This window comes from Polyergus mexicanus, unplaced genomic scaffold (genome assembly GCF_030449975.1).
Source record: "Polyergus mexicanus isolate NDT 795.1 unplaced genomic scaffold, iyPolMexi1.0 SCAF_7, whole genome shotgun sequence".
Taxonomy (NCBI): domain Eukaryota; kingdom Metazoa; phylum Arthropoda; class Insecta; order Hymenoptera; family Formicidae; genus Polyergus; species Polyergus mexicanus.
In genome coordinates this window covers 9,413,650-9,436,760 of record NW_027223327.1, presented here as the reverse complement: position 1 = coordinate 9,436,760, position 23,111 = coordinate 9,413,650, and the positions used below count along the sequence as shown (strand labels likewise).

General features: G+C 37.9%; 1 protein-coding gene across 1 annotated transcript in view; it reads left to right on the top strand.

Annotated features, from left to right (window-relative positions):
* The window catches only part of Orb2 (orb2), a 139,164-nt gene extending 116,215 nt beyond the window's left edge, over positions 1-22,949 (top strand). Inside the window, exons 4-8 of the mRNA XM_070299342.1 lie at positions 1,276-1,560; positions 1,640-1,752; positions 1,874-2,266; positions 2,521-2,631; positions 3,014-22,949. Of these exons, the coding sequence (XP_070155443.1) occupies positions 1,276-1,560; positions 1,640-1,752; positions 1,874-2,266; positions 2,521-2,631; positions 3,014-3,130 (1,019 nt within the window). The 3' untranslated portion in view covers positions 3,131-22,949. The remainder of the gene's footprint in view (positions 1-1,275; positions 1,561-1,639; positions 1,753-1,873; positions 2,267-2,520; positions 2,632-3,013) is intronic.
* The last annotated feature ends 162 nt before the right edge of the window (positions 22,950-23,111 follow it).

Sequence of the window (23,111 nt, the reverse complement as noted above, 5' to 3'; positions counted from 1 at the left end):
CGACTCGCCGATTATCCGCGCGAATAATTAATGATCGGCCGCTATCGTGCGTGATCTTCCGTGTACGCGGCCTTTATGTGCATCTACGGTACACGCGAGATCATCTTGCTCCGAAATGGACCAATCCGCACACGCAGTTGCCGTCAAATTACCAATATTTACGATGTCGGGTCAAATCTTTCTTTCGAGCCTGCGGCACTCGACTTTCAAAGCCCTTCCCTTTTCTCTCTTTTTTAAATAAATATATAATTTAATAATTATATTTAATTTATAATTTGGCAATTTTTAATGTTTCATGTATTTTTAATATTGCACATACATACACGTATATAACTACGTGTTACGTAAAGTTTAAAACAAGGGGATTATTATATAATTAAGGAAATATTTCTTCGAGTATTCTTATCTAAAATAGCTACTACTTCAAAATTTTTTCTGATATCCGTTTGAGTTTTTGATTAAAAATAATTTAAAAATGGGTAAACACATGCTTTAACTTTTTTAATCATTCTAATTCTATAATTATCCTAAATATTATAATTTAATTTGTCATCACATATCCTTTGAATTTTTATTTATTTATTTTTAATTGGCATCTTGAATCTTTCAATTTTAAGAAGGCCCCCTCCTCCATGATTGCTTTCTCAGATCGATGCTAGAAATATTTATAATATAATAATATCAATTTTTGAATCATTTAATGATTTATTTGTGCGATATTTTAAAGAAATCTTTTATCTCTCTCGGTGTGTCGAGCAGCGAAAATATTACGTAAGCGGCATTATGCTTTTATAAGGCTGTCTTTCGACTGTGTAACGTCAAAACTTCCGGTTTTACAAAACAAAAAAAAAATGTCGAAAACGGTTACCATCGCTCTCGTCACACGCGCGTATATAATACATGATTCTCCCGCGGCTTATTACGTGATTCCGCACAATTGCATAATGAAACACCCGGGAATAAATGAATGTCAGTTCCGGACCTTGATTTCCGCGGATGATTTATAACGATCTTTCGTTTCACGATTGTACACGTTATTAAAATTCACCCGTCCTATCGAGGCGAGGAAAGTACATACAATACATCGTCATAAAACCTCGTATTTATTATCTACCAATTATTTTCTCTTGCACGCTATTCTAAGCTTTTTTCCTCCTTAATTGTTTGTTAACGCATCTCAGTAAACCGTATCTCCTATTAACATGATTTACACGCATCGTTAAATACTATTTTGCGAATCCAAAATCACTCACGTGTGGAAACGTTACTTTTCAGGTAAATCCCCGTTCTTCCCAAGTCTGGAGGAGCAAAGTGGCACCTTGCTGGAAGATCCGAATGCGCCGAGTCAGTTGGATGGCGTCGGCGTCGGGGTCGGTGTCGGGGTTGGCGTCGGCGTCGGCGTCGGCGTCGGCGTCGGTGTAGGCGGCGGAATAACGGCATCCCAAGCGGCGCCGCTTTCATCGCCGAGCCGGAGCAGTCCGCACAGCCAGGGTAGCGAAACCGGCGAACGTTTCTCCAGGAAAGTCTTCGTCGGCGGACTGCCACCTGACATCGACGAAGGTACTTTGATCATATTGGTACGATGGAATCATTATTGTGTAGATAAGATTATACATATATGTGCATTTTTTTATGACAGATGAAATCACAGCCAGTTTTCGCCGCTTCGGTCCGTTGGTCGTAGATTGGCCACACAAGGCAGAGAGCAAATCCTACTTCCCACCGAAGGGCTACGCGTTCCTGCTTTTCCAGGTATATACGTATACGATGTTTTCAAGTTATTTCGCTCTCCTCATCTTCGTTATTACAGAGACGCTTGAACTGGTTATAGAAGATTTACTTAAATTTCATGTGATGTTATTCGATATTTCAGGACGAGGGCTCGGTGCAGCAGTTGATAGACGCCTGTATCCAGGATGAGGACAAACTCTACCTATGTGTGAGCTCGCCCACGATCAAGGATAAGCCCGTGCAAATCCGACCATGGCGATTGAGCGACGCTGATTTCGTGCTGGACGCCTCCATGCCGCTCGATCCGCGAAAGACGGTCTTCGTTGGCGGGGTACCGCGACCACTCAAGGCCGTCGAGCTCGCCATGATTATGGATCGGCTTTACGGCGGTGTGTGTTACGCCGGCATCGATACCGATCCCGAGCTCAAGTATCCCAAAGGAGCCGGCCGGGTTGCCTTCAGTAATCAGCAAAGCTATATAGCTGCCATCTCGGCCAGATTCGTACAGCTGCAACACGGCGATATTGACAAAAGGGTACGGATGTAGAAAAATTCTAGTTATTCGTATCTTTTTTTTACTATAAGAGGACTTGAATGGATAAGATCGGTACAATAACGATAATTTAGAACACGAATGGAAAAAGCAAATATGTGATCTTTTTTGTGTTAGATTATTTATTATTTATTTACAATTACTTTTTACAAATCACAAGAGCTTGCTTTCTTCTTATTCTGAACGCTTTCATTCGCTCTCTTTTATTAATCAAGTTTTTTTTTTTTTTCGAACAGGTCGAAGTCAAACCATATGTTTTGGACGATCAAATGTGTGACGAATGTCAAGGCCAGCGCTGCGGAGGTAAATTCGCACCGTTTTTCTGCGCCAATGTCACCTGCCTACAGGTATTCTTTCAGTTACCATTTTTCTAACATACAACTCATTGTTATTACTAAATAATAAAAAAGAAAACGCTATAAAGTGAAAGTGTGACTCAAATTTTCGATTAATCCAAGACTAAAGTTTTAAGATTTCCATATGAATGTCAAAGCGCAACTTCGTTAAATTCAAGTTTCACATTTTATCTTCTTCGTGCATTTCAAAATTAAAATTATAATTTTTGCATAACTGATTAAATAAAAAATTTTATTGCTAGTTCTTAGCTATAAATATTGTATTTTATTAAATTAATAAATAAATTTTATTTAATTAATAAAAAATATTTTTTTCATTATATTTATAAACCAAGAAAAAAAGAGACTGTCTAATTATATTTTCGGTTTTCAGTACTATTGCGAACATTGCTGGGCAACGATCCACTCCCGCCCTGGTCGGGAATTCCACAAGCCGCTGGTGAAGGAGGGCGCGGATCGGCCTCGAGCCGTGCCTTTTCGCTGGTGTTAACCCCAGCTGCGTTGTCCCTAATTATCTCGCAGCCCTAGCTAATTAACTACCACCTCTACCAATATTTCCCACCCTCCCCTCACGTGCCCCAACCAACCCTCACCTCCCCCCGCTCTTCCCTCTTTATATTACTTACTTATTTACCTACAACAAGAACACAGCCTCAAAACCGCTATTACTATTACGCTATTACCACTCGATCGTCACGTATTACCACTACTCTACTACCACTATTACTACTACTACTACTATAACTACTACTACTACCACAACTACTATTCTACTACAAATTACTACTACTACTATTACTCCACTGTGCTACTACTTCAAGTTATACCGGTTATACCGGAAGAAGAAACCAGTCGCTGCTGCCCGCCAGTCGATGCAGACTATCGGCGTCGCTCCGATCTTTGATCTCACATCCGTAATGATTTTCTGATGTGAACGACCGCACCGATGTCATCGTCGGATCAAACTTTGTCGGGCATTCAGCGGAAGGCAGTCGGAACAAAGAGAGTGAGAGAGAACGATCGGAACCACGCCAAGTCAATATCGTCGAGTCGGAAGAAAAAGAAGAAAAGAGATATACACCGAGACACAGGATTCAAAAAGGAACGGACACGGATTCTCAGTATATCAATTACTCGTACACGTATAATCCTATCTGTCTGCGCTGTAAAATGCACCGGTTCTGTCCGAGAGATCGAATATCTTAGTTACCGCGAGTCTCTCGAGGAGCGAGCTATAGTGAGTGAGGGGGCGCCGTCCTAGCGCCATCGGCACCGATCGTTGCTCGATTCTCCTCGAGTATTTATCGAAATCGTGCCAGCAGCGTGATTGCGATTCGGATTCGCCTCGTGCGTCTTAATCCGCCGCGAATCGTCTCTTCCGGGTTTAATATGTCGCATATTGAGAGAAAAACGGAAGAGTTCCTGCTTATATCATTTACCCAGGTTAGCGGAATTTTTGGTTTCCAATCTGGGTGGATGAAGGCAAATAATTTTTCGATGAACGAAACCCGTATTTTCTCAGCGAAAGTTCTGAATTAGTGATCTTTGCGCGATGAATGTTTGTAAGAATCGCGGATATCTTATCTGACGCGAAAATGAATTGTCAGAATGAATGAGTGAAAGAGAAAGAGGGTGCGAAAAAAGGAGAGAAAAAATGAGAGTGAGGTAGTGAGAGTGCAAGAAACAGAGAGAGAGAGGGAGAGAGAGAGAGAGACAAGCGCGAGATCGGATACGCGTAGGTGACGAGCGATGGTAAAAAACGCGGAAGAGAATGATAGAGAGAGGATAAACGATACCGAGTGAGGCGAATCGTTCGCATTGGATGTTAATCGATAATGAAAAAAATCACGCTTCAAACCGCTGTGTATTAGGTAATTCTCTGTATCTCACACACACAGTCTCCTCTAGTTATTAAGAACTTATTAAAAATATGTTACATAGGTGCGTTGTGTAATGCGTTTTTCGTGCGGATGACAACCGCGCGCTCATAGGGAGGCACTTAAGAAAATGATTTTTTACTAATTAACTTATTCAAGTGAGAAAGAGATAGTATAGAGGAAAACAAACGCGAAGAAGAAGCATAAATGACGGGGAAACCGAGGGTTTAAAAAAATGTCACTGTTAGACGACAGAAGAAGGGTTGTAAACGGAAACCGTTGAAAATGATGTAGTTCAATTTTTGATGCGCGCGCGCATGCTTTGGATGTTGTCCGGGCCTGTCTAGCCTAGTCTAGCCGTATCGGATTCTCTGCCAATATTTTCCCAAAACCGGTGCGAGCAATCTTAACAAGCCTTCGCGGGAAATGAAGCGAATCTCGCGTGCGCGTCCGCAAAGAGAGAGAATCGGAGACAGACGGAAAAAAATCGGCCCGCTATTCGTTCGGGGAGAAAGTGGAATAAAATGCGCGAGAGTGTATAGGACAAATTTTACAGTCTGACTTTATTACTTTATGTGCAATAAACGATCACTCTCTGCGCAATTCTCACGAGAGACGATTAACGAACGCGAATATCCATGAAATGCATGCGCGATTCTCCGACAATGTTCGATAATAAGTGGAACGTATCGAATATCCACGTCTATCTCGTATGTTTCTCTTCCTCGGAAAACGAGCAGCGTACCGCGCGGATCTTTTCTAGGATAGAAGGGGGGAGGGGATATCGTTTCTCGATACCAAAGTAGCGATATAAAAATCGTGATTCGCATAAACGGGAAATTGAATCAGCGATATATCTAGAATGATCGTACCTAATTATTCTCTTCATACGTCCGATAGATGATTGGAAAGTGTCGCGGCGCGTCTTGAAGGGTCGCGTTTCGCGTGGAACACTATTAATAGATTCGTATATTATATAGAGTCGTATGTTGTCGCTCCCTGTACATACATACCGAACCTCCCTCTTTTAACCAAGATTAATCAATTAACTGACGTTTATTAATCGCGACCGCGAGTGTGCACATTTCTTAATCCCTTTGAAAATAAACGAACTTTTTTGCTGGGTGTATATAATCAAACGCAATTGCCGTAGTTCAAATAGAGGAAGAATGAAAGCGAACGAGCTCTCACCTCGATCGAGACGCCGTGTTTATCGCAGATTATGTTCTCGATGATTTCGGTATAACGAGTCTCTTGGGCAAATCGGAAAATCTCTGTAATTTTAAGCGTAACGCTTCCTTACGCGCGTTCTCATGCCGAATTCGACAGTGACCCGGGCAGATTTGATCGATGGGGTTTTTTGACTCGTTTTACTCACGAAATACAGCTTCTCAAACCGATTCGACGTCATTAGAATCGAAAATATCCCGGCCACGATATCTTTGGTACATAACTAGGTAGGATACTTTTGATAACTAAACAATAGAAAGGGAGAGAGCGAGCATGTTTAGCGCTTAGATACCGGATGTTGGTCACCTTCGAGTGACACTTTTGTTATGCAAAAGAGTCTCACACAATACTTTTGACAATAGCCGGGTCATTTGGTCGACAGTATCTCTTTTTCGAGACGGTCAAAGGTTGAGGGCTGGGAAGCGTTGTGCTCGAGATTAGTATGCAAACGTTGTGTGTTCCGCTTCGTAGATGACAAAAATAAAGCCACATTCTGTACGTAGCAACAGCAGCAGTCGGAAGACATAGTTTAACCTCGCATGACGAGTCTCTCTCGCAATACTCTTCTTCTGCACACGTATCGGACTTCGTGCAATCCTCAATATATAAACATGTATGTACACACAGCACGACACACACACACACACACACACGTACATAGGCGATTATACGATCAACGGATCGCGAATCACGTCGCGTGTGACTCTAACGAGGAAGGGACAAAAAAAAGAAGTGTAATTTCCACATCTATATATACACATATATATTTATTTTTTTGGTACTCTTTTTTGTATATATCTTGTCTCGCCGTGTTAGAGATTAGGCGGCGTTTATTAAGGCACCGCGCGCGTGCGGGGAGAACCGCGTTATCATATATAAAGTGCGAAGGCTAGTAAGAAGCGGCCGCGTTCAACGACGACCCTCCGTCCCTTCGTCCAAAAAAAAAAAATATGTTATTCGACTCACGAAAACGTGTGTTCAATGTGGACAGGAGTCGCGTGTAGTGAAAAAAAAAGAAAAACCAATAAGATAATGAGGAATGCGAGGAGTAGAGAGAAGGGAGACAGGTATAAGCGATTAAACATTGGGACGAAAGTTGTGTCGATCTGTTGAGGCGACGAACTTGAGAGAAACAACGGATAAAATGAGCGACAAATAAAACCGCGAAGGATAGAAGCAGGAAGACCTCGACCACGACTCGTCGAATGCGGTAAAGGTTTTTGGGGAACGGAAAGAGATTGGCTAAAAGGGCAACCATTATATAGGGATATATAATTGTACACATATAAATTAGTTGATATAGAGCAAATACATTGAATTTTTCTATCCGTTATTATCGCAATATTCTAAATAGACACAATTGACCTTTTTCTTACGCACTCGACAAAAATTGAAATCAATGCGAAACGGAGAATGGAGATCATACGAGGGAGACTTGGAAAGAGAATGCGATCTGAGGGGAGGGAGTAAAGAACACAAGGAGAAATAGATGAAAAGATGAATGCGAACAGTTAGTTAGTGCAATTTTACATACGAGAATGTAAAACGTTCTCGTAAATCGTACGAAAGAAAGAGAGACAGAAAAGAAGAAGAAGAAGAAGAAGAAGAAGAAGAAAAAGAATAGACCGGAGAAAGTAAGAGGAGAGAGAAAGATAGAAAGAATGAGTAGGAGAGAAAGGGAGTGAGCGAAAGGGAAAGATAGCGGCATAATCTTGTGCGGCACATGCGGAGATTAAAGAAATTAAAACACGAGCCGCGATGGGGCATATCGCGTGTATTTATCGCGGACAAATTTATATATATATATGAGAAGGCACGCCGGTATTATTTGTGCGCGTGTGCACGCGACCGGCGCATATATATTAGGCGAAAAATTTTCTCAACCCACACAATTTTCGCGAACACACGAGATCGAGGACGCTCGTGCGCGGCCACACACACATACACACCCGCTCGTACACGTAGAAAGGATACACATATACATACACATACAAAAAAGACACACACACGCACACTCCACTAATCGATCGATATAATTGTGTAGCAAAACTTACCTAGGTACCAATTCACCTAAATCAATTGATAATTAAAAAATTATATATATATTGATATATACATATTATATACATATAAATATATATTATATATAGAGAGTAGCGTCATGTTCCAATACTTGAACGAGCGAGTACTTGGACGAGGACCGAGACCGATTTTTCTAGACAAATTTTTCTATAATGTTCAAAAAATGGATAAAATGCGCGAAAAAAAGAAATGAGTGAGCGAGGGAAAGGAGAACAAGACGTATCGCGGAACGTCGCTTCGGACCTTGTTCCGGTAGTGCGAACGCGCATACACGCGAATTAATTACACTTAGTCTTGACTTAAAAACCCACACGTAATAGACATACTCAATTACAAATTGCAAAGACTTAGCCTCGAGTACACGATTTTTTATTTTTTAAATTACTCTACACACACATATACACAAAATATAAACGCAAGTATGTAATCTTTTTTGTGTCACACGCAGGTGCACGAGGAAATCGTAAAGATCTTCACGAATGTGCAATCTTTTTTTAAATCACAAACACATTCTTCGCACACGCGTATACACACATACATGCGCGTTCCTTACACTGTGAGCTACGGTCGTGTCTCTATGGATGTCTAGCTAAATGTTCAACCTCACTGTGTGTACTCGGGTCGTTTCGCAGGTTCCAATCCCCTTTCGATCCCATTCTTCCCTTCGATTAATATTCTCCTATTCTTTATCCCGGCATCGTATACCTCTTTGCGCGAAACACTTATTTTTGTGCTAGCGATATTTAAGCCGCAACGAAGGAGGAAAGAAACGTTAGATGTATTCCGTATTAAAGGCGTATGACGTGTCGACACTCGCCTTGAGATTCTCGGGAATCGACTAAGATGATCCCGCTCAAGCAATGCGAAAAACTATAATTACGATGATCATGTATTTCGAATTTTTACAAAAAAATTTTTTCTTTACCACGACATAATAGATTCTCGATTCAATCTAATTATCAATATATCCCAAATTTGGAGATGGGAAATACGCTCACTATTATGTCTATAATCATCAAAGGGATTAATTTCTTTCGCGTTAATTTGTAATTTATACTACGTCGGTTCCCGCGGATCTTTATTCTAAGCCATCGCCGGATAAACTTTTCAAAAAGTCAAGGGTTTGGTGCAACAAAAGCGTAAAACCAAAGTACGCGGGAATAAATTTCCTTCGTATTTATAGAAATAAAAATTATGTCAAGATATAGCATAAATATATAAAGTTAGTTTTTGAGCAGACGGAAATTGTAAAATATAATTTTAAAGGATCACTCTTGAGAATTTTTGTAAAATAGAAACTTCAAGAGATTCTTGCGTTAAACCCTTCACAACTCGTGTCTCTACGGCAAAAACGTCCAATTTTATTCAGAGAATATTTTTCATTCGCAATATTTCTTTTATATATCGAAAAAAAAAAAAAAAAACGAAAGAACGGAAAATCACGAGGTGCCCGTATTTTTTGATATGCGCGAGATATTTCGTCGGAAAATTAGAAAGATATATTTAAATGAGTTGATTGTCATTTCCAAAGAAATCTCACACACACTCGTTCTAATATCCCTCGCAAACGAAAAATGTGCCGAAATTTGCATATGCAATCGCTGGACACGACCGAGATCAAGTTACTGATGGATAACGATCAATGAAATTGGACGGAAATGTTATAGCGAGACCGAGATATTTTGGGGAAATTTTTGCATAATTGTTTATAGATGTGAGATATGAGTCTTTTCTTAAACAAACGTTTTGCTAATTAGGATCTGTTCTATTTAATATTTGAGTTTGTAAATTAATGAATTGCTGTATTTTATGATATTTATAAGAACGCGCTGTTATATAGTTAGAGTTTGAGCTGCCTTGTTTTATTACTTGATTATCAAGCAATTTCAGACTTCTTTTCTCTCGATGTACGCTTTAAGAAAACGTGAATGATGTGATTCACTGTAACACATTGCTAGAACACGCCGACCGGAAAATTCTAGCAATGAGTGACACGAGATAACATTTGACAGCGATTTATAAACAACACAAGTTTATGAAAGATTTATTTTATACGAAATAAAATTTCACACTTTATATATTTTTTATTTGAATTAAATCGGGGAATTATTTGTGATTAATACCTTCAAACGTATTTTCTCACCGCAGAAGCAACTTGGCAGATTTACTGAAATTCAGATTATCGTAGAGATTCTAAAATTCGAATTCAAGAATTTTCGTGTGCGGCGAGGAAAAAGGCGAGTACAGAGAAAAAGCAATATAAATCCGCGACACTGATGACGTAACATTGTACGCGCATATATACACACGAACTATATACAAACAACACACACACACACACATACACACAATCAAATGCTCCTGTGCAATGAATAGAAAAACAAAGTAACCGCAAAAGTATACCCGTAGTACGGAGTTAACGTTTGAGGTATGCCAGTAACAAAAAAGTAACAACAAAATAATAATAATATGTTAGGTGTGATTCTTCACCTCCTTTGTAATATGTGTGATAAAGCATAATATATAATAATATAATGACAATTATATATAGATTAAATATATATTATATATATAAAAGTACACTAATATATATAATTGATAATAACAATTGAGATATATCTAATATATTGTGACAGACTTTGAAAAAAAAGAAACGGGATGTAATTGAAATTAGAAAAATGGATATCGCGCGACACGATAGTAAAAAGCGAGAGAAAGAGAGAGAGAGAGTGTGTATAGAGAAGGTATAGAGAAAAGATAAGTACCTAATTAATCAGAAACGCGCGTGATCGATCGTACATGTGGGGTTGCGATTAGGCCGATTTCGGTTCACTCGAACTCAAGTGGACCTACTGTCGTTCAAGTAACGTGCGTACAATTAAAGACGAGCGTGAAAAAAAAAAAATACATTGATAAAAGGAAAAAAAAACGTGGGAAGGAACGAGTAACAATGGTAGTCATTTACGATAGATTTGTATTTTTCAGTGTTGAAAAGTTTTTTATACCGCTGTTATATTCTTGTCTAAATATCTTAGTTCAGAGAAGTTTGCGCGAGTGCATGTGTATGTGTGGAACGTTTCTGTGTATTTGCATGCGCGGGGGTCCGTGTATGTTGTTTTGTGTGGGTGTGTGCGAGCGAGGAGATAGCATCGCGCGAGAGAAAGAAAGAGAGAAATGGAGGGTAAGAGATGGAGGTAATGTAGAAATATGTCGAGAAAGAGAGAAGGGTGATTTATATATCTGTAATCACAGAATCGACAAGACGTACATCAATGATAAAGCGTAATTATATGCATAAATTTTCTATCGAGACGATAAGTCCTGACGCAAGGACTCGTGCCGTCTAATTTTGAAGAAAATCAGAAATATTAAGAGAGAGGAATAAAAAATATAATTTGGATTTTTATTGAAAAAGAAAAAGAAAATCCGATTCTCACGATCCCTTGCGTAGGGTCTTTCTCGAGACGCATCTTTTCGCGAGCTTTGCTTTGCGCGACAGAGGTGATCTCGAGGAACGATAGAATAATTATCGAGAGAAATTAAAATCTCGCGGAAAAAAAAAACGAAAAACGTGCGTGATGCATACGTAGGATCCTATATTGTTTGAATCATTATGCGAGAGAAAGAGAGAGAGAGAGAGAGAGAGAGAGAGAAATGTAAACCGCGTACACCTCTTGCTCACCCTCTGATGTACCGTTTTCCGAGTACGATTTAATTAATTTTTATTTTTTTAAATAAAGTTATTCTTATATTTTACGAGATGCTATTAGACAAATTTTATATAGCGTTTTGTAAATAAGCGACCATAATCTTTTTGCTCTTTGTTCTTTCTTTTTATATAGATATGCACACATATATATATATATACATATATGATCGAGTCAGAAAAAAAGTTTCTTACAAAATCGTGCTGACAGCTACACATTACAAAAAAATCACTTACTTTGCTTGATCATATGTACGCGTATACATGTATGTATGTGTATGTGTCCGTGTATGTGTGAGTGTCTAATTGGTTCAACGTGATGACAGTGGATAATTCCACTTTTTGAGAATCTGATAAAATCGATGTTAAAATTAAGTTTAAATTAATTTCTTCGAGTTTTCGAAAAAAAAAAAAAATAGATTAATAGTCGCTGTTACCGATGAACTGAATCCTTTTCGCGTTTACGTACACAGGCGTAAAAGATGACACACACACATACATAGAATCGAGACCAACATCTCGCCCGACATGTCGACCGACGGCGCCGACGTGGGAGGTGACGGGCGGACCCACACACACACACAGATCCTGTCGCGTCTCAATGTAAAATGAATTTTGTAAATTTTTATTAGAACATCGCCCATCTCTCCGTTCTTCTACGTGCGCGCGAAATCGCGTCGGACCGGTTTAACGAGATTTCGGTTTCGAGAACGCGTAGGTGCCTTTTTTTTAATCCGCCTCCGACGAAGTCGAGAGACGCAGCGGAGTGCCTTCGCCTTTTCCTGCATTATGCGAATTGACAAACGTCGTTGACGACAGGAGTCGGCATCAATCGCGACAACGACGACGGTCGATTCTCACTATTAGTTCGAAATATTATTATTCCGCAACTATCGATATTGCGATTTATATACTGCGATTTATCACTACGATTAAGATTATTCGTATTATTATTACTATTACTATTATTATTATTATTATCATTATCGCCGCTATTACGATAGTCATTATTATAGACATATTTCTCTTACGTACCAAAGAAATAGAATACGTCGGAATGCGTATATATGCATCGATAATACATACAGATACACTCCCAGTTACACACACGCGCGAGCGCACGCAGACTCAAGATGGATAAATTCGAAGGTCGAGCAAAAAATCGTGACGAGAGAGAGCTTCGTCGGCATCGGAAACCTCATCGAAATTCACCTCTCGATCTCGTTGCGTACGCCAATCAGTTTTTGTTGCCCGGACGGAGTCTTAAGCGCGAAATCTTGGAGATTTCTTCGACGGTAAATGTTCACGCGATACGGACCTGTCCGAGATGAAGGGAGATTATGTCATCCTGCCTCGATGCTTCGATGGGATCGCGCTAAGACAATGCAGTCGAAGATTTCAGTACAGAAATGAGATATATATATATATATATGTCCAAAGCGAGAACTTTATAAATTATAGTCTTCTTGTGTGTGTATTAAATTCTTGGAGAATGATTCCGAAAGACTGTGTGAAATCTAAAAATCGCGTTTTTGTAATCTGATTTATCACGCGTCTTTTGGATCCTTGCGTTATTCGGCATTTTAAAATAGCGAACGAAATTTTTTCTTCTTATTCTTTTGTCTATTTCCTTAATTAATCGATTATAGTACATATTGAGAGGGCGAGGCGAGGCCGCCCTTGTGTTCGCGGCTCAGCCGATCGCGCGCTTGTTAGTATAATTCGAATTATTAAAATATATAGTAGACGTGCGTAAATATACAAGAGAAAGAGAGGCAGAGCGGTAAGCTTAAATAAATATTAGACGGAAAATTTCTTGAAGCGTGAAGGTAACGCGACAAGAGTACGCTAATTAGCGAGCAGCTGGGCGTAGTGCAATGAATTTTGTGTAAAATGGTAATGAGGGAAAGCGAAGTGCACCGCGCGCGAAAAAACGACGACGTTCGTCCCTATTTTTTCTTTTTTTTTTTTTCCTTCCTCGAAGGCGACGATTCCGGAAAACGGATACGCGCGAAAGGATAGCAAAATCGGAGCGACCCAGTGTCCCAGAGGCGGGCGAAACGAAGAGCGCGGTGTGCTCTTGGAGAAGAAAAAGAATCGGGATAGAAAATCTCAATCTCGAGATTCTCGGTTCTCGGGGGGCCGGGAATTGAACTGGGTCAAAGCGACTGACCCCTCCCTTCCCATCCCTTCCTCCCTCCGTGTATTAGCGATTCGCTGTCCCTTTCTAGATGATAGTGATCTTCTCTTATCTGTAGAACACAGAGAAACGGAGAGAAGCTGAGAATTGAGTTGATCATCCTCGGGATTGTCGATACGCCCGCAATTTGGTCGGCGTGAGCCCGATTAGTCGAATTACTTCCTATACGAGGAAAAAATGAAAAAAAGCAAATGTATAGTGTCCCTTAGGTGCGAAAGTAGCGTGTTTTTTAATACTATTTCGAATTTCTACGAAACCTCGATTATAGCGAATCCTGTACCTGCATCAACTAGAAAAAAAGAAAATGAAAGGAACTCCCGCGATGACACGGGCGGTTTTTCTTTACATATATATATATATATATATATATATATATATATATATACATATATATACAGAATTGTACCGCGTCGAAAGGGAGAGCGAGCGTTTCGCAACCGTGTATTTCGTCAAGTATTTGTAGAATCGGCTTATTGTTATTTATCTTTAATATATATATTTAAGATATTATATATAAATATATATATATATATATATATATATATATTATATATATATATATATATAGATATTGTCCTAAAGCGTGTAATTGTGAATACGAATATTTCTATGATCTTGTAATATATAAATTATATATATGCAATTATACGGGAAAAAAAATCGGAGATGCAACTTTTACGTAATGAATTATATAGTTACCACCACGCATCGGAATGATTATCGCACCGCACGTGGGCTAATTTTCAGGATGCTTGTATGTACGTGTGTATGTGTTTCTCTCAGTGCGTGAGCCGTCAGGCTCGCTAATAAAATGTCTATTAATCTTCCGCATGTGTATGTGTGTGAGTGTGTATCCGTATTTTATATATTTTGCCCACCTCTGAGTAACCTGGCTCTAATCTGTCCCATGGAAACGCGATTCTTCTCTTTGTTAAAAAAACGTCTACATCTCTTGGAAGAATAAATTCATAATAATTCATTAATAAATATAAGTCACAAAGCCGAGAAATCGAATCGGGTGGCAAATTACTTGTCTCTCGCAAAATAAAAATTTATAGACTTACGCGCGTTTATCTTTTCTATTAACTTTTATTGAAAAAACCGCAAGAGTATATATTGTATAATTTTCTATTTGACCTCCTACAAACTTTGCATAAATTAGACATTAATGGAATATCCATCGAGTGAAACGTAATTATTCATTACATACGTTTGCTCGATGAATCAAGTTTGAGATTGCTTTCTACTTTTTTGTCGTAACTAAAGTTCTTTATAATCGATATCACATTCTCTCCGTTTGCACATCAAACGATACTTACTCGTGTTTTGCGTGGTCAGTCTCGTTTCCTGACGTGTTTCTTGAGAGAGAGAGAGAGAGAGAGAGAGAGAATGAAAGGTGTATCTAAAAAAAAAATATTCTTAAAAGAAAAAGGCTATAGAAACTCTAAAAATTCAATATTCAAGAAAATAAACTCTTACGATTAATTAAATGTTTTTACAAGATATATTTCAAATCTTTAGGAAAAAATAAATATAAATCGTATTTTCCCAGAACACTTAAAACATATTATAAAGTTTCGAAATTAAAAGTTAAATGTTCAAAAAAAAAAGGGGGGGGGGGATAAACTATTACGATTAGTTACGTTTTTCACGAGATATTTTAAATCTTTAGAAAGAATAGACGCGATATTTTCTCAAAGCACATTTAAGATGTAACTCGACTCTCGATAAGAGGAGAAGTTTGAAAGCTCCAATGTCGACGAAATTCGATGGAGATAGCGAAATTATTGCATTGGGATTACATCGAAGATCCCGTGGGTATAGCGAGTGACAAAATATCTTTTAGAAAGCGTGAGTCGTTGCGTGCGATCAGGCTATTTGCGATAATTTCGCGATGAGACAAAGAGATCGTCTCTTTATACAATCGATCGCTATATTAATTACATATATACGGAATGCATGCACGATACGCTACGGCGAAAATATTCGCGCATATTACACAATCATAGATACATTCGCGATACACCCACACGGAACACACGACACTCACGTGTCACTTTTTATTTGAGTGATATGACGATAACTAACGTAGTAGGCTCTTCGTTTTTTTAACGTGTACATTTTCAAAGGATATTTGAAATTTTGTGATTACACATATTATAGAATACGAGGCATAGAAGGAAGAAAGAGAGAGAGTGATGAATGCAAGAAGATGAAAAAAGAGATTTGAAAGACAGAGAGAGAGAGAGAGAGTGAGAGAAAGAATCTCGAAGAGAAAAATATGCACGATGCCGATTTATTGATTATCCTTAGCAGCTAGCGAGTAGCGTATCGATATTGATATATATATATGGAGATACTAAAATGATAAAAAAAATCACGAGCGCGCCCGCGATCTTATAGTAGAGAAAATAAAAAAAAAAGTGCAGGGAGGATATATATAATAAAATTAAGAGAAAAAAAAAACGCGGCGCACGATCTCGTTGCTAGCCAATTTGCTCCTACCAGTCCTTTTTGTACCAGTTCTTTTTTCTAAATAATCTCTTTATATTGTAATATGTATTCTATATATGCTTAGAAAACGAGAAAGACTTTTGTATTAAATACGCGACACTCGCGATGCGCGCGTCCATTACGAGACACGAGTTAAATTAGTAGCGAATTTTTTACGACCACCGAGACGATGATCAAGAGATTCTCGTCGGGTCGATTGATGATCTTAGCTCATGAACGTAGGCGTTCCTTCGATGCTACAATCGCGACGAATAATAATAATAATAATAATAATAACGATTATATATAATTATATAAATAAGATTTATAATGATCACACACACACACACACACACACAAATATACACATACACACTCTTGTGGATGGAACCTTCGGACAGACGAGGATAGGATTTCGTTGTCAAAGCGCCAATTCGCCGTCGTAGTCATTAACTATCGATAGGACTAGCGTGAAATATCGCGGATCGTAATTCGGTTACATTTGAAACAACACAGATGTCCAAGAAAAATGTTCGAAAAGTTAGAACATCTTTTACGACATTTCTCTAAAAATTTGTCTTGCCCATAGAACACTCTGCTCTACGAAAATAACATATTCTCGATAATAAAAAATCTAGGATGTACATGAGACAAAGAGAAGACACATACACACATATCCGGTGAGCAGATTTTCGAAGGCGCGCAGAAAATCGAGCTGTTTTTTTTTTTTTTTTTCAGCGGTTGAAACTGTCGTAATTTCTCGTCGCAAAATCGTATCTACTCGTGAAATAGCTGAGAATTCCTTCATTTACGAGAAATTTTGTAGTGTGTCGTCTTCAAAGGTCTCGCCAAATCGAATTTTGCTGTTATAGATCGATCAACGATACTTTCATGTATTATCACTCGATTCCATCCCCTCGCGAAATTTGATTTCCATAGAAATTATGTTGCTTTCAACCGCTGACATTTTTCAGCTCACCGATATCTCTAACGATGACGAAGAGAAAGGGCGAAGGGAGCGGGATCTGGAGAGCGTCGAGGGGAACAAACGAAGCAGCCTTTTTCGTGCATTAGATATTTTTTTATATAAACGATCATGCGTTTTGTGCGAGAAAATACTTGCGCAATTTCTCGACACTGCGCTTTTCGGGACAATGCGGGGGAAAACGGAGAGAATCTTATGGGAGGAACCGGACGATATGTAGATGAAGTGATGTGGATATATATGTGTGTGTAAGAACGAATGCGAATGAGCCGTCATCGTAAGGACGAGGGGAAAGAGAAACGCGGTAATCTAGGACGATGATTTTTTACCTTTTTCTAAAATATGTCAATCGAATTAAGATGTTAGTAGCACATGTTGATGTTCGATATAATCGCGGATTTTGAAAGCGAACGCCTGTTTGGCAGAATAAGTAATTTCATGCAGCGCGAGTGAGAAATTCAGAATAAAAGAAGGGAATGCATACAGTGGAAGCAGGAGAGTGAATGCGAAGAGTACACAATTTTTAATTAATCGTGCACACACATACATAGTGAAGAAATATGTCACAGAAATATATATGTTTAGTTTAAAAATATGAGGAGGAGGGGGATTATCATGTGTAATTACTAGTTTTTCATCGTGGCGAAATGTAAATCTTCCGGGTCTCATTTTTCGAAAAGCGATAATTTTAATTTTTCGTAATTCTCTCTGTTTTTGTGTTCACATTCGTGATCACGAATTTATTTCGTGAACGGAAATGATGGAAATGACTTTAAAAAGAGTAGATAATCAGTAGATCGCATTATTCATTGTGCGATTAAATATAGCAATTAAAAGCGCTCTATATTAATATATTTCTCGCGTACGAGATGATAGCATCGCTGATACATCCTTTCAGAAGCTCCATGTTTTAACATTTTACACTGTCACATATATAATGGAACTGTAATACCAAACACCGTGTCACTGAATGTATTATATGAATACAGTCGGCTCGATGGATTATATGGTCGCGTGTGCATGTGTATGTGTATATATATATATCGAGAGAGACAGAGAGAGAGAGAGAAATTATTTTTTAAATTTTATTTAAATCTATGATTTTTTGTGTTATTGAAATTATTATTTTTGATAGTTGTATTAACAGGCGCTTTAAATGATTATCTATTTTTCTGATTAACAAGTACTTTATTAATTTAATAAATGAAATACGACACAAATATTTCACAACACAATATATCTATATATATATCTTCTAGTAGTAAGTAATAGAAAAAACTTCTTTTTTTTTTTCATCTATCTGTCGCTACATTGTTGTTTACTCTTGATGTTCGTATTAATATGCGATCTATAAATCATTATCGCTATCTTTTTAATTTTAATAAAACTTTAATAATTTAAGTAATTTAATATATATAAACGGAATATATATTATAAATTAACAATTATATTTTATAAAATAATATCTCTATTTTTTTAATTATAACAAAAATACTTTATTAATTTATATAATATATAAACAGAAATACACTGTGTGTATAAATTGTCGATTATATTTTATAAGAATATTTTATAATGTAAAATATTTTTTATTTGTACAAACTATATGTTACACGAGACACGAGAATATCGTGAAATGGAAATAGAGACGCATCGTATATTATCGTGCGACTATGTAATTTTCGAGCTCCCGTCATCGTTAACTATAGCGCGGTATTATTTACTCATAGAGAGACGGTCATCTATTCGCATACTCTTCGATCGACGAATCGTGCAATTTGTATTATCGACGAAATCGTGAAGACGATCCATTTGCATCCCAGTTGTCAGACGAGAAACATTTTCTATTAATTTTGCAAATCTTCACTCCTTGTCGGTCATATCTTTTGATCGCTCCTGTCTCAACTATGCTCAATTTACCCAATTAACTTCTTAGCATCGTTTGTACACATTGTTGGCATAGAAGCGAGAACACAATCTAATAATCGAAGGGATATTCTCAAGCAGCAATAGAGCAAGCGTCCTTTTTCCAATTCTTTTCGCATTTCCTTCCACTCGCACGTTTAGATTCGAAAAGATCCTTGCGATCCCTAATGATCAAAGATAGATCTAGATTGATCTTTCGAATTAGCTGTTCACTTAGCGACTTTTCGATTCTCGGGGATATTATACAGCGACTTTTGAGAGCAAACTATTTTAGTTCTAAAGAGTCGAAAGATCCAAGATTAAAAAGGAATATAAGAAAATAATTTTAAATTAAAATTGAAGAGATAATCACAATGTTGATAAAATATTGAAACAACTTTTAAAATCACTAAAAATTTTTTTTACCTTACGACTAATATCCACTTTCTTTCTAATATCTTCAAGATCTAGATCCACATTGTAGTGCATAATTTTCGATCTTTTTATACTGTGATTGGCCTTCCACAAGAACCACAATAGTTCACAATTAATCGGAAGAAGAAGTTCGAAATCCGCTCATAACATACACACCCTCATCGACGTATAAATACACGTGATCGAATCGCGAGTGCTAAAAAGACGACGTATCGTCGCTTCGACAGTGACTCCTCGTTTTTCTTCCTTTCCTTCGAAAACGGTCGTTCGAATCTCGTTCGGAGCAAACCGACGAACGATAGGAAATATTAATAGAAAATTGATAAAAAAAAACGAGAGAGAGAGAGAGAGAGAGAGAAAGGGAGGGAAAACGTGCAAAGTATTCTACGAGAGCCACTGCATATCAGGCCAACAAACCAAACAACTCACGCAATACATATATATCTCTTTCGGGGTCGACAGAACTTTCGTAAATGTAAAACGTAGTCGTAATCGTTTGATAATCGTAGCTTAATTAGCGTATAACACATAATAGAGTTTATTTTTTGGTCGCAGAATATTGTTATAAATATATTAGCCGAGAGCGCGAGGAATATTTATGCGTGTGCTTGTACGCGTGCTCGCGTGAAACGAAAGAGAAAGAAAGGGAAAAATAAATTCGAAGACGAGCATAACGGAAGCGATCTGTAATCGGGCGTGCAAATAACTCGTGTGATGCTGCGTATGTACTTGTGTACGTGTTTCGTACGTCTCACGTTTAATTCAGCGTATGAATGTTGAAAACTATTAAAATTTCTGTGTGCGATTCCCCGCGCGATAATGTAAAGCAGCCGCTGCGACGATTCTCGCAATCGAGATCTTTCGCAACAGCGTGTTTAGTATACGGTAAACACTAACGTCAAATCGCGCGTGAATGATAATGAAAAAGGGAATCTAGGATGAAAAATTATACTGCTGAGATTAGCGGCAAACTTTAGTGCTCACCGTATACGAGATACGGATCTCTAACGAGAGGATGATAGGATTTCTTATAGCAGCGCCCCGATATTCAGAATTTTTCTGGATGCGGTCGCGGATCGGTCGCGATTTTTATCGAGCATATTTAACAAACGCTCGTTTTTAAATATCGTGTTAACGCCTCTTTACGTTAACGATCAACCTCGGTGATATTTGACGAATGTATTCTCCGATCCGAGTTCCCGCGCATTTAGCGTTGAAAAATGCGATTTCTCTGGCTCGCGTAAATATATCTAGCAATTTTTCGTATTCCAGATAAATAAAGCACGGGACTTATCTCGAGTTAAATACAAAAGGAACGCGGACTCTCCTTTTCCTGCGAACGCGGCCACTCGCTCCAGCTGATCGTTCGAATCGCGCGGAGGATATATATCGTGGCATTAATAACGTTAAGATATAACGGGCATATAAAAAGCGAGAGGGGCCGTGATATGTGTTTCGGAATGTAGAATAAGTTCTGCTGTAATCGCACTGTGCGAGAATCGTATCTTATACGATGTAAATATTTTTTATCGGATGCTCTTTTGAAGATTTTATCGATTATATATTCCTCGCAAAAGAGCTCGAAAGTTTCTCGCACGATCTTTCTTCAACGGTTTGTTGCGAAAAATATTCTTGGATTTTTATTAATTTTTAAGATTTCGGGTCCCGCGTTATTGAGATTTAATAGGTAATATTTAATAATTTTTCTAGCTTTTTCATAGCTAAAGCGACCACAATATAACACGATGCGGTTGCAGCAGGACAGAAATCATCTTCGCGCTGATATATATGCGTATATATAAATGTATGTACATATAAAGAAATGTATAGACTTACGAAAAACAGAATGTGAGAAAGAGTAAATGTAAGAGTGAACGAGAAAGACGGAAAAAAATGCGAATAATAGATGAACAGAAGAGAGAACACTGTTGTCAAATGCATGCACAAGATAGATCATTGTCACGCGATATTTTGTTAATGACAAATGCGTTCAGAAGAGAAATAATTTGGGGGAGAAATTCTAATTCAAAAATATTGTGATATTGTAATAATTTTTAGTAGAAAAATTTGTTTTAAAATTTTAAGAAATTATATTACCATTATCTTTAATAGTAAAACTATTTAATAGTAAGCCATAATCTTGTACAATGTAAATTTTTTTAGCTTGATTCGATAATGGATTTTTTTATATAAACATATTCTATATGTAGATATAACAGTGATTGATTAGATAATAATTATCAATATTATTAGAAAGTCTATTTCCAATTTTAGAAAATAAGTTTTAGACAATGAAAAGAATGTGTGTGCGTCATTAACTGAATAATCGACGATAATGGGATATTCGGTGCTCGTGCATATGTACGTAGGCAACGATATTAATATTTATTAATTATTATTGATGCGCGTGACATTCTATTGGGATGGTTGTCCACAGAGAAAAAGCTCCTTTAGGAAGTCGTTCGCGGCGTTCCGACTTATCTCGTTGGAACAATTTATCAGTAGGCTCGTACTTTCATGCTCGTTTCTCGGTCACATGTATACATATACACTCACCCATAAAAATACACATACTTATACACACATACACACATACACTATTATAATTGCCCAAAAATAACTTGTACTATGTAACTATTACTATTTTTATGAATTTTTGTACATTTTTCTAATTATTTTGTATAATAATCGTTAGCGGAAAGAGAGAAAATGGCAGAGTCTGGTACCCACCTCGCCAAAAAAAGTGTTCAAAGCGGAGAAAAGGAGCTACATCGACACGAAAAGAAACGTAGAGAAAAATGATTAAAAAAAAAAGAGAAATTTTTTGGCACGCGAGTGTGCGAATGTTTATGCGAGTCGTGCGAACGTATGCGCGCGATCATCGTGTACGCATGTATGTATGTGAAAAAGAGAGAGATAGAACGACGAAGAATGCGAAATAATAAAAAAGTATGCGAAGGGAAAAGAAAATAGCGTGCACGAGATGTTTTGTGAAAATAGGAAAGAAGAAAGGGAGAGAGAAAGAAGAAAAAAAAAGAAGGAAAGAAGCCGCGACTGTCGACAATGTAGTCCACCGTTTGTCTGTGTAATCTTGTCTTAATCTGTCTCCTTGTCTGTCTGTCGGTTTGCCTGTCTGTCTGTCCGTACTGTGTTTTACCAGGGATGGAGAATTCGTTAAGATCCTAAAGACATAGCGTTACTTTTTCTCTGGATCTATGATACGATGACGATGACGATAATGATTTTTATGTTTTGTATTAAAAGAAAAACGCGCGTGTGCGCGCGCGATGAAATTTCTTCGCAACAAACCTGCTAAAGGTATATATATATATCGTAGAAAAAAAGGAGAGAAAGGGGAATAGAAAGAGAGCGATACCGACCGAAAGGAAAGAGAGAGAGAGAGAGAGAGAGTGAGAGGGTGCAAAAGTAATATTGGGGAAATATTATTAAAAAAAAAAGAACAGTGAAATGATGTTCAAAATGATAACGATGAAACAAAAGGAAAAGAGAAACGGTAGAGGCGAAGAGGATTTAATTCCGCGGCTCTCATAAGCAGAC